The sequence below is a fragment of the Lutra lutra genome, chromosome 14 (assembly GCF_902655055.1).
Source record: "Lutra lutra chromosome 14, mLutLut1.2, whole genome shotgun sequence".
Classification (NCBI taxonomy): domain Eukaryota; kingdom Metazoa; phylum Chordata; class Mammalia; order Carnivora; family Mustelidae; genus Lutra; species Lutra lutra.
Window position 1 is genome coordinate 56,475,352 of NC_062291.1, and position 15,228 is coordinate 56,490,579.

The 15,228-nt window shown below is 45.5% G+C and overlaps 1 protein-coding gene and 1 long non-coding RNA gene across 8 annotated transcripts in view; one reads left to right on the forward strand and one right to left on the reverse strand.

Moving 5' to 3' along the window:
* The first annotated feature begins 9,242 nt into the window (after nucleotides 1-9,242).
* On the forward strand, nucleotides 9,243-12,768 carry LOC125084778 (uncharacterized). The gene is made up of 3 exons (XR_007122697.1): nucleotides 9,243-9,253; nucleotides 9,444-9,445; nucleotides 12,631-12,768. It is a non-coding gene; the product is annotated as an uncharacterized LOC125084778 (long non-coding RNA).
* The window catches only part of ALDH18A1 (aldehyde dehydrogenase 18 family member A1), a 39,675-nt gene continuing 35,597 nt past the window's right edge, over nucleotides 11,151-15,228 (reverse strand). For all 7 annotated transcript variants that reach the window (XM_047702574.1, XM_047702573.1, XM_047702570.1 and 4 more), the window contains exons 17-18: nucleotides 14,579-14,674; nucleotides 11,151-12,171 (exon numbers count right to left, since the gene is read on the reverse strand). In XM_047702574.1, coding sequence (XP_047558530.1) covers nucleotides 11,990-12,171; nucleotides 14,579-14,674 — 278 coding nt within the window. In that variant the 3' untranslated portion in view covers nucleotides 11,151-11,989. The remainder of the gene's footprint in view (nucleotides 12,172-14,578; nucleotides 14,675-15,228) is intronic.

Consider the following 15,228-nt stretch of genomic DNA (forward strand, 5'->3'; position numbering starts at 1 on the left):
TTATAACCAGAGCTAAAGCAATCAGGTGAAATAGAAATAATAATGATTAAAAATAATGATGATACCAATAATACCTTTTTTAGCACTTTTTATATCAGGAACTGTGTTAAGAGCTTTACATAAATTATTTTATGAATCTAATCCTCAAAAACAATATTGGGTTCATTAAGATGCCTTTGACACTGTATAAGAGAAACCCCAAGCTGCAAGGGCACCTTCCGGCTTGCTTAACTTAGAGGCCCAGTGAGATTTTCAGGGACCCAGGTTCTTTCCATCTCTTTGCTCAGTTGGCTCTGGTCTCCAGGCTAGCACTCTTCGTCACTGCAAAGTAGCCGCTGAATTTCCAGGAGTCACGTGGAACATGACAAGGTTTAGCAGAGGGATGGTCTCTTCCTTGCAGCTTTTTGATGAACAAGAAAAACTTTCCAAGAAATTTCCCCTGGATCACCCCTCCCCCCAACATGAATGGCCAGAACTGGGCCATACACACATGCCTAATCCGATCACTGACCAGGAGTAAGGTTACTGCAGTGGGCCTAGACCTTCACCGCAAGTTGAGAGGGGAAGAGGTGAAACACTCTGGAAAAAAAGAATGAGACTTTTGCAGCAAAGAAAGGAGGAAACGGCTAGTTGACCAGGAGTGTCTGCTACAAACTTTATGAGATGTGCAGGAAAGGAAAATGGCTTGCCCAAGGTCAAACCACCAGTTAGTGGCAGATGTGGGATTTGAACCTAGAACTGTCTCTAAAACCTGTTCTCTGAACCTATGCTCTGGGAGGCAGTTAGTCCTCACTAAGCTCTGGGCTTTTCGGTTTTTTATTTTGGTTTGGTTTTTTAGTCATCACTAGATTCTTTTGCCTTTGAGGAATTCAAGTCGCTAAGACTATTCTGGCTGTTAAGTGAGAAGAACTGGTGTGGGAACTACCAGTCAGTCAGTTTCAAGGGACCAAGCAACAGAGCTACGTTTTCCAGCTAGTTCAACACCTCATTCAATCCCTTCTCCCAGGGTTTGTTCAATCCTCTTCAGCTGTGGTGGAGAGGAAACATAGAACCACAGCAGGCTTCAGTCCCAGATTTCTGAGTGAGTATCATAAATGAACAAACATTCCTTTTCTTTTTTTTTAATATTTTTAAAAAGATTTTTATTTATTTATTTGACAGAGATCACAAGTATGTAGAGAGGCAGGCAGAGAGAGAGAGGGGGAAGCAGGCTCCCCGCCGAGCAGAGAGCCCAATGCAGGGCTCAGTCCCAGGACCCCGAGATCATGACCCGAGCCGAAGGTAGAGGCCTTAACCCTCTGAGCTACCCAGGTGTCCCCAAACATCCCTTTCCACGTCCTTCCATTTTTCCTCTTATTCTGGTATTGCCTCGTTTCAGGGAATTCCTTCTCCCAAACTTTAATCATTGGTTCTCGTGGGGATTTTCAATGACAGTGCTGAGAAATGACATCGAAATCGTTGACAATGGAAAGGATGGCCCCAACCAATCAGAAGGGACATTTGCAACAATGGTAAAGCAGGTCCTGGAGGCTCCCGGCTGGGTCAGCAATGAACTCAGTTGCTGGGTCATGAGGAAATGCCAGTTGTCCCAGGAAGAGCCACATGGCCATGGATGGGGAGGACAGGAAACTCAAAGAGACTGGGGCCAGTAGGTATTAATTAACAGGTAGGGCAATATTTCATTTAATGGGTTCTCAATTTCAGATGTTGCATTTATCAGTTCTAGGAAGTCTATTTGATTCTATTTTATATATAGATTCTAATTCTCTATTGAAATTCTTTATTTTTACATATATTGTATCCTTTTCTTAACATGTTTATAATACTTATAAAGTCCTTGTCCACTAACACAGTATCAGAACTGTTTGTAGGTCTGTTTTCATAGTCCGATTTTTCTCTTCATTATTAGTCATATTTCTCTGCTCTTCACATGCCTCATGATTATGTAAAAGAATCATAAATGCTGTAGATGATATCATTTTCCTCCAGTGGTGATTCTCTTTTGCTTCTGTTAACAGATGGGGTGAGAGAGAGCTCATCCTCATCGAGTCAGGGATTCAGCTGCCTAGGGGCTTGACTACAACTTTATGAGTCCATCCCAACTCTGGGTCATCTTGTTCCTTGGAAGGAGCCCACGCAAGCTTTTGACTGACAGCCTGGCAGGTCTCTATCTTTCTAACCCTCAAAGCCTGTGGAAGATTCACTTCTGTTCTTAGGAGCTCACGCTCTTTGGTCTCTTGCCCCACACAGTTTCAAAATTTAGCAAATATCTTGAGGGAGACACCCACCGTATGTTGGATGTAGCCCTCTTCCTTCTAAGAGGACTTTGTTTCCTACATACTGCAAGTTTGGGAAATTTCCCTCTGCTAGTCAGTCGATACTTCTAGCCCAGCATCTCCTGCTCCATCTTGGAATTCAGCCAGTGTCCCCCATGGGGAAATCGGCCATGTACTTAGAGCTACTCTCGATTCCAGTGTTGGGCTGCTCCAGATCACAACGACCAAAAAAAGTTCTGCCAGTCTCATGTTGTCCCAGTGAACACCTTACTCCTGTGCCAGCCTCTATCCTTGGCCTGCACCCAGTTTTGGCAAATACCCCCAGGGAAGAAAATGGTTACAGATTATCAGCTCATTCAGAAAATGCTTTTTTGGGAGGCACCTGGGAGGCTCAGTTGCAGATTGTCTGCCTTTGGCTCAGGTCATGATCCCAGAGTCCTGGGATCAAGCCTGCATTGGGCTCCCTGCTCCGTAGGAAGCCTGCTTCTCCCTCTCCCACTCCCCCTGCTGGTGCTCCCTCTCTTGCTGTATCTCTCTGTCAAATAAATGAATAAAATATTTTAAAATAAATAAATAAAAAACATGATTTCCGTAACTTGACCAGTTTTTTTCTAGTTGTTTCAGCAGAAACATACCTCTACTACATCCTATCCAGAGAGGAAGTCTTATGAAATTATTTCAAGATTTAGGCATGTGTGGTCACAGGGGTATATGTGGCTGAATCAACCCAGATCATGCCTCAGAGGATGATACAGATGTCCTTTGTATCTCCACTACAGAGAGGACAGCTGGCCCAAGTAGACCAACCAAAGTTCTACACTGGAATGGGGAGCCAGAGCCTTTTTATTTTTGCAGTGTTTGGGAAGTGGGACAAAGCCATGAGAATAAGTTTCACTTATTCACTGGAAGTTTCCATTGACTTGGTCCTAGGCTCAAGGAAGAAGCCAGTCTCCAACAGGAGGAAATGAAGCCATCCCAAAAAAGAGAAGCATAGGAGCATCCAGACAATGTTGGGGTCCCTGATTCTAGTCACTCACGCTTGCTGTGGTTCGCTTACTCAAGCCACAAATTTCTTTTATGCCAGAGCTAGTTCCAGTCTCTTGAGAGGCTGGGTCAGCTCTGTTTTTTGCACTTGACTTTATGAGACATCCTAGGTCCATATAATACGTTATCCTCTTCTTCTTAAGCAAGGTAAAGGTGGTTTATGTTACCTGTAACTCAAAGAGTCTTAACTAAGACTGCTTCTTTAATAATGGGCAGGCATAGAAGGGCCTAGTGAAAGCTATCTCCCTCACTGCACAGAGAAAGAGATGGAGGATGGATGGTGACTAGTGCTGAGACCTCAGCTTTGGGTCATGAATCCTCACCCCAAGGAGAGATGGATGGTTTTGGATTCTGGACACTGAGCCCACCATGGGAGGAACTTCAGACTTGCCTAAGAAGTTATCCAAATCTGCCTGCCAAAACTATGTTGTTTTATGTTAACCAAACTGTGAAACTGCTTCCTATCCTCAACAATATTAAGATGGGAGGGAATGGAAACAGGAAGATTCCCATGTTTGCACATTTTATCTGCTCCTGGGGCTCCTGACTTGCAGATGAGCCTGAAGTTTACACCAGAGGGTAAACAAGATAGCTATTTGGACATCACACACCACTTTGCCAGTTTCCGTTCTCTTGAATTATTTACCATCTAATTGTCTGCATTGAAACAGAATCTGTAAACATGGAGTCAGAGATGTAGCCTTATTTGTGAGTTAGAGAAGGAAAGCTGGAGTCCAGAAGCCCCCGGAGCAGGAAAGCTTTGTGGCTTTCTGAAGTTCTCTTGCTTTGGGAGGGCTATGACCACAGGGTGGGGGAAAGCAAACCATCAGCAGACAGAGCCACAGGCTGGAGGCACCCCCAACCTAACCTGTCCCATCTCTCCTCCGAGGCCACAATCCCTGGGTGCCAGTTTGGACTTAATCACTCTGAGCCTTGATTTCTTGTCTGCAAAAGACAGACTGTGAAAGGGGATGGGAGAGAAAAATAAGCCTCTCTTCAGATTTAAAAGACTGTTAGGACAAACTTTATCTTCACCATCATAGCAATAATTTCCGATAGGAATAAATATTAGTAGCTGTGAAAAAAAAAAAAGAAAAATATTCTAAAAATACTTCAGGCAGTAACAGAGAAACTTTGGAAAGTTTGGAAAAGTATAATGACAAAAGTCACTAGTAGTCTCACTGTTTGGTAAGAATCCCTCCTTATATTTTGATGTATTTTCTCCCAGTACTTTTTTTAAACCAAATATCTATAATAAAATTGGAAAACATTAATTATATTATTAAAAATTACACTATTTTATAGCCTATTTTTTTTCTATTCAACATTTTGTCGTGAGCTTTTCCCCCATGTCAATAAATATTCTTTAAAAACAAGATTTTTAACCAACTGGGTGGCTAAATTGGTTAAGCGTCTACTTTCAGCTCAGGTCATGGTCCCAGGGTCTTGGGATAGAGCCCCACATCAGGCTCTCTGCTCGATGGGGAGGCTGCTCTCCTTCTCCCCCTCTTTGTGCTCTCTAGCTCTGTCTCTCAAATAAATATAATCTTAAAAAAAAAAACAAAACAGCAAGATTGTTAGAGACACCTGGGTGGCTCAGTCGGTTAAGCATCTGATGCTTGATCCTAGTGCAGGACTTGATTTCAGGGTTATGAGCTTCAGCCCCATGTTGGGCTCCCCGCCTGGCATGGAGCCTACTTAAAAACAACAAGATTTTCAATGGCTGATTGTTTTCAAACAGTTTGCTGTAAAGAGATCCAGGATTAAAATATTATTAACTAGGATTCTAATGGATTCAGTTTGATTTCACACTGAAATCTAACTGTGGGACCGCAGAGGATGCCGATCACAATATGGAGTCACAGTCTGTACAGAGAGGATCAGGAGCAGATGTGCAAACGATTGTTCGGCACCAGGACAACTTGGGCTGCACAGTGGCCCATGGGCAGGAAGTGAGAAAGAGAATATGGTGGGTGGATGGTCAGGGTCAGGGTGGATGGGAGCACCCAGGTGAGGGTGAGTGAGTGGTGAGCAGATCCTAGAAAACCCATGACTCTAGTCACTGGAGATATTAATAATTGCTATTATGCTCTTCCCTATGCTCTTATGGCCTAAAATCTGTAGTCCAAGTGCCACCTGTATATTCGTATTTCCTTCCAGTCTTTTTTCTAAACATAATGGCTTTTTTTTACATTGGTGAAATCTATAGTAAGAATATTTTTGTTACCTGCTGGTTTTTTTTTTTTCATTTATACAAACTCAGTCTTCAAGTTTAATTTGTATAAACTTAGGATAGAGGAAAAGGAACTGTGTATCAATAGAAGACAATTTATCCATTTACTAGTTAGGGTCTTAGTCACACCAATTTCCACTCAAATCAACATGATTTTGAAATTTGCAAGGAAAATGGTCCACTTACAAATAATCGTGGGGAGGAGATATATATGTACACACTGTGGAGTCGGTTGATGCCTCCTTTTCCTCGCAGGCAACTAAGGGGAGGGAAAAGGGGTAAGTAAAGGCATGTCAGGGAAAGTCAGAGAAGCATCCACACCTGCTCGTTGTATCAAGTGTCTAGAGACTCTCTAAATAATTCAGGTGCAGCCAGCTCCCTCCAGGGGCAGGTGCTGAGGAGAGTTTCCAGACAAGCATCTCCTCTTGCAAAGCTGGAGCCGACCTAGGATCTGATTACTTGAAAAGGGGTCCAGTTAGTAGCTATGGCAACCTCCTTCTTCAGCCTTACAACTTACCTTGGGTTAAGGTATAAGAAGCTTCTAGGGAAATACTACTGCTACGGTATGCCATGGTGGGGAAGAGCTCTGAAGCCCAGGTGTCTAGGTTCTACTACTTCCTAACTGTGTGACCTTGGGCAATTTACTCAACCTCTCTTATCCTCAGTTTCTGCACCTATAAACTAGGAATAACAAGTCACTTATTGAGACTGCTGTGACATCACATGCGAGGCTCCTACCATAGTGCCTGATACATAATAGATATCTCCTCATAGTGTCCCCAAACACATTTCCTAAGACGAGATTTCTGTGCTTTAAATAAAAGAGCAATGCCAAGAAGAGAAATATATTCCTTAGAACAAAATAAATATAACAGCTAACAGTTTTTTTTTTTAAAGATTTTATTTATTTATTTGATAGAGAGAGAGCACAAGCAGGCAGAGAGGCAGGCAGAGGCAGAGAGAAGCAGGCTCCGCACTGAGCAAGGAGCCCGATGCGGGGCTTGATCCTAGGACCCTGAGATCATGACCCGAGCCGAAGGCAGCAGCTTAACCCACTGAGCCACCCAGGCGCCCCAGCTAACGGTTTTTGAAGGTTTACTATAGGCTGGACATTGTGCTGAGTGCTTTACACATAATCTCACAAAACCCATTAACAAAGTTCTGAGAAGTTAAGACACTTACCCCTAGCAAACAGCTAGAAGATGGCGGAATCGAGGTCCAAACCTGTTCTGTCCCTCGTCTAAAAAAAAGAACCTGTGTTCTTACCCTCTAGGCAAGTTGGTTTCTGAAAGTCATTTTACTGTGCCAGCACTCATCTGCAGGTGGACAACCTGAGGGTGGCCTGGCGGGGGGAGGGTGGGGGGTGGGGGGTGGGTGGAGTGGATAAAGGGTAGACCTCCTTAGGTCCATGCGGCCAGACTGCCCTCTAGTGTTGGAGGACTGTGAGGGCCACATGGAATAAAGAGCAAGTGGCTTTTCCTTTGAGGTGGCAGTGAACCCTCCTCCCTTCCATCCTGGAGTGCAGTCTGTCCAGTGCCTTCCTGTTGGCCAAAGAGTTCTCCTAGGAACGGGGGTCAAAAAGGTGGTAAAGACTGGGAGTTGAGGAGAGGGACTATCTTGGGACAGAACAGCAATTCTCAGACAGGTTAAGCTTCAAACCATTGGGTAGAGGGAGTGTCTCCTATTCTCAGCACACAGCACATACTAGGTACTCAGTGAGTACTGAACTAAGTTTTAAATCTCTTTCTCCTTATGAGAGTTCTGCCAGTAGGAGGTTATGGAATTATTGGTTTTGCCAGAAACACTAGCAGAAAAGACACTGCAACATGTAACCCACCACCCATCCTAATAGATTCCAAGGAAATGTTCATGTTCATGACCAGGTAAGAATGACGACACTCCTTGGTTGTTCAGAAATGAGCTGCAGTCAGTAAAGATGTGTGATAATTTTTGGCTGCCACCCTCACACCAAGTCCCTAATGGTCCAAGGGTCTCGGAGAAAACACCCCCTCCCCACCTCCTGCTGCATCCACAACTCTGCCAAAGCGGTCTGTTTCACCAAGAGGTCAGTGAACACCTGTAGGCACTGCTGCTAGCTGGACCACTGGGAAACATTAAGACAGACATACCAGGAAGGGCCCTATTGCTAATTGTGGCTAATGCTGATGGAGCTTCTTCCCTGAGCTGTGTATGCAATCTAGCTCTCCCAGGTCTCTCCTCACAGGTAGGTGGTAGTCTCCTACTTTTTCCAAATAAGGACACTGAGGCCCATTTTGGTAGAAGTAACTCTTGTTATGTTCACATAATTTAGAGATGGCAACACAGGCCAGGATAACTCTCAAATGCAAGCTCTTTCCAATATGGCACCGACTAATTTTTTGGAATAACTGTTATTGTGACTGTTGCCTTTTTCTAAAATATAAGAACCTCCAAGAGGATTAGCCCCATGGAGCCATCAGTTTACAAACAGGTGGCTTTTTTTTTTTTTTTTCACTTTGGTGGTCTAGCTTTCTCCAGCCTAATATCCCGCAGATCTTCAGTCTGTACCCGCTGCCTAGGGAAATTCTAAATTCCCACTCTCCTCTCCAGTAGTGCCCAGGAATTTTTCCTTTTCTCCATCTCCTATAGAGCAATTCGGCTTTCCCACATCCTACCACAAAATCTGATTTACAAAACCCTTCAATGAGCTCAAGAGAACAAAAGGGGCTTCTAGAAAAAGCTAGTCTTAAGAGGAGGTTTAGGGTAATGGTGGCACACAGTGCTAGTAGCTTATCCAATGTTTATCCTTTCTCCTTCCTTATGAAGAAGTTCCTGGTTTTTGTTCAAGGAGGAATGTGCCCAACTGTAAAGCTGTATTTCTCAACTTCCCTTATAGCTAGAGTTGTCCACATGGCTGCAAGAAACAGTTCTTCCCTAAAAGCCATGTTGTTTAGGTGAATGGATGCTTCTCCCATCTCCCTGAATCAGAGTAATTTTCTTCCCCTATTCAATTTCTCTTCTCCCTTACCAATAGACTCCTTCTTAGAGCTACAGTATGCCCAGATAAAAAAGCCACACTCCCTAGATCTCTTGTAGAAGCAAGGAGTGTCATAAGCCAGTTCTGGACAAGCAGTTGGATGGGCCTTCCTGAAAAGTCACTTGGACGAGGCAGCTGGCATGTACTTGTTTGCCTGTGGTTCCTCCTCCTTCCTGCTGTCTGGAACATGGTCCTGATGGTAGGGAGATCACTGTCACGTGGATGAGGGCCTTATCCTACGATGGGAGAGCAGAAACTGAAAGGAGCCAGAGTGCCTGATGACATCATGGAGCTGCGGCCTCAGCCCTGAGATGCCTACCTCCAGATCTCTTCTTACTGGAGATGAAAATGAACTCCTATCATGTTCAAGCCTTAGCTGTTTGCATTTCCTGGGACAATGCAACTCAATTCCTACATTTACTACAGTGATTGATTCAGGCCAGTTTAATAAGAGCGGAGGTTAGGACCTCTGTCTGATGGTAGTTTCACCGGATGCCCTCCCATCATCCAACCCACCTTATTAGAAATGCAAATTCTCAGCCCCAACCCCAACCTACTGAGTCAGCAATCTATTCTAATAACCCTGCGGGTGATTCTGAGACTCTCAAGTTTGAAAACCACCGATTTATAGAGATCTGCAGAGAAAGGGAGCCAAGCCCTGATCAAATCATGCCTGAACTACACGTCTGGATTTCCTTAATTATGTAACCCAATAAATACAATTTCTTTTGTGAAACTAGTTAGAGCAGAGGGTTCTGTTACTTGTACCTGAAAACACTCCTACAGTTGCGGCCTTGAGGTCACTATCCTCACAGGACACAAAATAGTACCCAGAAATATTCTGTTCCATGTCCGTTTGAGAGGCAGAAGTAAGGAGTAACCACATTGACAACGATGGCTCCAGTCAAAAAGGAGACTTGATTAGAGTTAAAGCCTTAGCCAGACAGGACTGTCAGAGGATGCATCTAAATAGGCAGAACCGGGTGCCTGGGTGGCTCAGTTGGTTAAGCAACTGCTTTCAGCTCAGGTCATGATCCTGGAGTCCCAGGATCAAGTCCCGCATCTGGCTCCCTGCTCAGCAGGGAGTCTGCTTCTCCCTCTGACCCTCTCCCCTCTTGTGCTCTCTCTCTCTCTCTCTCAAGTAAAATTTTAAAAAAAATCTTTAAAAAAAAAAGAGTCTCTTAAAAAAAATAAATAGGCAGAACCATTGTGCTGGCTTGGAGGTTAGGAACGAATCTCTAGTTCAGAAGCGCGCATACCACATGTATTCTGCCCTGTCCTGTCTCCCCGTTACTGCAAAACACAGGAGAGATGGTTCCGCAACATAAGGGATCTAGAGCAAATAACACTGATTATTATCTAGTCCCTGGGGGTGCCTGGGTGGCTCAGTGGGTTAAGCCTCTGCCTTCGGCTCGGGTCATGGTCCCAGGGTCCTGGGATCGAGCCCCACATGGGGCTCTCTGCTCGGCAGGGAGCCTGCTTCCTCCTCTCTCTCTGCCTGCCTCTCTGCCTACCTGTGATCTCTGTCAAATAAATAAATAAAATCTTAAAAAAAAAATAATCTAATCCTGGACTGTCCACCCAAGAAGGGTGGCCACCCTGGGATTCTTCAGCTGTCAGCTGTCTGGGATGGAATGCCTTCACTTAGAACTTCTGCCCTGCACTGGTGTGTTCCCTGCTCCACAGACCTGTGTTTCAGCCCCAGCTCTGGCCTTCTGCTTGGACCAGTCCCCTGCCCCAGTGCTCGGCCCACTCCCTACTCCTGTGACTCATCTTGCTCAGGGCCCGGATCCAGGCCTGCCTCCTCAGTGGCGTCTTCCCCAAGGGCCCCGGCCTTCTTGGGTCACTTTCTATTTTTGACTCCAGGGGTGTTTGCTGTCTTTTGGGAGCTGATTGTGGTATCTGCCATACAGTTTCTGGCAGGACTTTTGTCTATTGCCTTTTCAGGCAAGCTATGCCGGAATTCCCCCAATCCGAGGGCAGGGCGGGTGGGGTGGCCTGCCGGACCATGTAAGGGTCTGGATGAGAGGGAGAGTTGGGAGCAGGCCTGAGAACACGCTCCACAGGACACTGTGATTCTTTTGCTCATAAAACATCCTTAAAGGCTAAGCAGCAGCATGTCAGTGAGCGCTTTTCTCTTTGGAAGGGCCCCCATGAGACAAGAGAGCTTTCAACTGCGGACTGTTGAGCACCAGGGACCCTAAAACAGGAGCTGGATGGAGGGAGGGTCTTCCGAAGTGAATAGGATGTCGGGTCTGGGACCACAGCTGCCCGAGTGGAGGCTGTGTGGTCCTGGCACCATGGCAGCACACTTGTGCTATCCATACCTGCCGACCTCATTCTGTCACCATGCTCTCAGTCCTGATGTTCTAGGGCCCAATCTCCTCTGTTTTCCTCTCCTCTGTCAGGCTGGGTTTGTCCCCTGGGATCTGCCTCCACGGACACATGAGGCAGACAGACGGTCTCCCCGACCAGCTTCCTGAGAAGAGCCAGCGTGTCAAAGCAGGCGTGCGCGCCCAGGGAGGGAAGAGGAAGAAGAGGGCCAGGGCAAGCGAGAGTGGGGACTTTAACCACACATACAGGCTTTTCATAAGAACTTTATTTCTCAAAAAGGGGGAAGAATCCAAAGTATTAAAATAACCTTCTAATTTTTGTTTTGGAGGAAAAGGGTAGGATGACAAAATAATTTATATAAAAATTTCAAGCATAATTGCTGTAGATACTTCATCCCGGGACTTGCAGTTCCAGGTTCCAACGGCATCCCCAGTCGTGCTGAATCTTCTGGGCTCGGAGAGGCACAAGCGTCTAGAATGCTGCTTTATCTTAATCCACAATAAATATAAAAGGTCAATCCTCCCCGTGGAAATGATTCAGTCCATTTTTGCGACTGTTTCTGATGAGAATGATGAAATGAAGGGCTGTCCCTCTTCTAAATTCCAAGCCTTTCCTTTTTGAAGATGAGTGTGAGCATAAGGAGATGAAATGTGGAAAAACACATTAGGTGTGATGGGCTCTATTGCCAACCAAACGTCAGGGGAGATGTTACCTCACTGAGGCGATAAAAAGGTAAAAGCAGCCATGATTTTCCCATTGACTTTTTTGTGGGGAAGCTGCACCTTTCTGTTCCTATCATGAAGGGAACTGGACCATATGAAGCGATGTCCCTAACTGCAGCAATTAAGCGAAGCCCCCATTCACAGCGATCATTTTCTAACTAAAAAAGAGATGGGTGAATTGGAATATGCACATTAGCCATCCCTGGCGTAGCCAAACAGAGACCAGAAGCATCTGGGTGCACTTTCCAATAGGCAGACCCTTCCACGAAGTCGGAGATGAGAAATGGCTCATCCCCTGAGATTCTTAAGACAGGTTTAACTGTGAAGACCTCTTGAATCTTTCCCGGCTCTTCTTGGAATGCTTTTAGTTGGTGTTTCTCTGAGGCACAGGGAGGTTCTCGTGAAGGTATTTTAAACTTCCATGCTCTGAGAAATCTGAGACCACGTGGTCCTGCCCTCGCAGCAGCCACTTAGTGGTGAGCAGTCCCTCAAGTCCCACTGGTCCCCGTGCGTGGATCCTCGATGTGCTGATGCCCACTTCGGCTCCTGAGGAAAAGCATGGATGAGGATGTGGCTTTTCCCAGCCCCTGCTTCCTATCCGCCCACCAGACCCACAGCTCTTCCTCTCCTCATGTGCCACCCTCCACTCTGCCCACTCCTGCTCCATCCTTCCCAGATCAGCTTGAGCTCCACGGTCCCCTTCAACGTGTCCTCCGGTCATTATGAATCATAAGCCCTCTACTTCTGATAAAACACAATGTGTGGGCTCTCCTCCACACTTTTATCCCAAATGCATTTTGACAATACTAGGAATGCTGGCTGATATCTGCTTGGTGTCTAGACTGTGTATCATAATTTGACATTCAGGCATTTTTTGAAGTATACAACAATGTCCAGTATCAAGGTTTCATCTCCTCAACTATTCTCTAAGTCCCAGAATGGAAGGGATGGGACATGTTCTCAGTATCCCCCAGAATTCTTAGTCCATAGGCACTCACTAGACAGTTACTGAATACACGAAAGGGGACTGTTCATTTTCCTTCCCTCTTGCTCTAAGCTTAAACTCATGGTGTTAGGGGTTTTCCATGATCTGGCTGGGTGTCCCACATGGGATACAGTGGAGGCAGGGTTCCCTTGTCCGTCACAATTTTCCTGAGCATGTACTATGTAAGAGGCACCAAGGTGGTCCCTGGGGAGGCAGTGGTGAATACCCAATGCAAGGTCATGTAATCTTAGAGCTCATACTTCTGTGGGCAAGGCAGTCAAAGAATAGTTTAGCAAATAATTCCTTGTGGTGCTGGGAGTGCAGGGAAGGGTGCTGGGACAGACTGTGTGAGGTGGGGGGCCACCACACTGGTAGAGTGGTTAGGGAGGGTCTCCCTGAGAAGGGACTTTCCTCTGAACCCTGAACAATGACGAGGATCCAGCCAGTGGAGGGGCAGGTGGAGAGGTGCTGCAGGCAGAGACCAGCAGCGCAGAGGCCTGAGTGAGGACGTGCTAGGGAGTAGTGGTTGGCAAGGATAGTGTGACCACCAGATTTGAATTCTGGTTTAATAGCAGAGGGACCACAAGACTTCAGGCACATGGTGGAACCATCTTCTCTGCTTCTGTTCATTTGGAAAACAAGGAACAGAATAGAACCCATCACATAAAACTAAGTGAGACAATGCATGTGATACACAGCACAGTGCTAAGAATATGTAAATGCTCAATAAACACCATCTGTCACTGTTATTAATGCACTTCATAGGAATTTAACTCAACCAGAGTTTGAGCATTTGCTCTGAGCACGTGATGGACAGACGATGGAGTGGTCATTTGCTCTTTCCCCATCCTGGACTTTTGCTTGAAAGCTAGGTACCTCAGCCCCTAAAAGTATGCTGCTATTTCTTCATTAACAACATGGAAAATGAAAATCAGTGAAAGGAAGGGATGTGACAATTAAATCAAAACCCCAACATAACAGAAACAGGTAACTAACAGTAAAGACCCTAATGGCTAAGAATAACTGGATAAAATTCTCTTTAACAAACTTTAGTAATTCAGTGAGAACTGTTCTCTAGGCAGATCTATTGAAAAGTTCAGAGGAATTAAAATAATTCTCAGATGTGTCACAAATGCCTATTGGTGCTCTTTATAATGGTACCCCTGAAAACCAGAGACTGTCTAAAAATCTCTATACTGGGGAATGGAGATTTTCTTTTGTTCTTTCTTCACGGGGCTCGAACTCACAACCCTGAGATCAAAAGCTGTATACTCTACCTGAGCCAGCCAGGTGCCCGACTTTATTTCTAATGATGGATGGGGAGAAGGCGGGGGTTCTTTCTTCCTTTCTTTTTTTTCTAAAGTTACTTTTCTGAAGCTTTTTATTTCAAAGGCGTGCTTTAGAAATAAACCCTGCACCTCTGGACTTACTTGTTTTTGATACTGCCTATTTAAGCCCAGCATATGTATTAAAACCTTCTATTGTCTTGTCCTCACGGGGAATCCCTCTCAGGCAACCTGGCTTTGTCTCTTTGAAGGAGTGAGTCTGCAACAGCTCCTGAGGGACCTCAGCATGCACGCCTGTCGTGACCTGTGCACGCAGACATGCTGTGCTCTGCCCGTACTGTAATGGGAACAACCTAGGCTCTGGACTTGTCTAAGTGTGCGTCTGGGAGACAGCTCGGGGGCTTTGGGCAAGTTACTTCACTTCTCTGAATTTCAAAGGTCTATGAAAAAGAAAAACAAGTACCTACCTTCTTAATACACAAAATGTTTAGAGCACAGGACTTCTCCCAGCCCATGGTTGCTCTGAGGATTCTCTCTCATCAACCGCCCTCCCATAATTCTTCTCTTTTATCTTAAGCATGTGTGACTTCAAAGAACAGGTGTCTCCTCCACCCTCACCAGCTCCTTGGACACGGTGATTCACAAAGGGGCCTCTTTTTCTCCTGATCAGAATCTTTCTTACCCAGTCCAAACCGGTAGCCATCAGAGAAGCGAGTGCTGGCGTTCCAGAATACACAGGCACTATCTACATGCTGGAGAAAGAATTCTGCTGTTTTCTCTGCAGCATGAAGAGAGGACAGTGAGTTAGGGTGACCCATGGAAAATATCCCTCCTTATAGTCACACACTGGTGACTGACCAGGGCTGGGCCCAGGCCCCTGAAGAGCTTCCCTACACATTAAACATGCAGACTTGTGAAAAATCTGAAAAGGAAGAAGGCTAACCCAGCTTTATCAGTCCCTGTTATGGAAAGAGTATTTGCCTGGAAAAGACTGGGTTGGAATACAGATCTCCTCCTGTAGACATACCCTTCATGCTGCAACAGCTTAACTATACTATCTCTTTATAAGACTCTGGAACCAGAATCCCTAAGTCTGAATTCCAATTCCATGCCATGCCCACTAGCTGGGTGACCTTGAGCAGGTTTCTGAACCTCTCTGTGCCTGAGCAAAATGGAGACTAATAATATTACCTAGCTCACAGGGTTGTGTGGAGGATAAAGGACTTGACATCCACAGAGCACTCACCCCAGAGCCTAGCACACGTAAGTGCTAGTAAACATTAGCTATTATTATTGGCGGTGTTGTGATTCCCCAACCAACCACAGATCCCT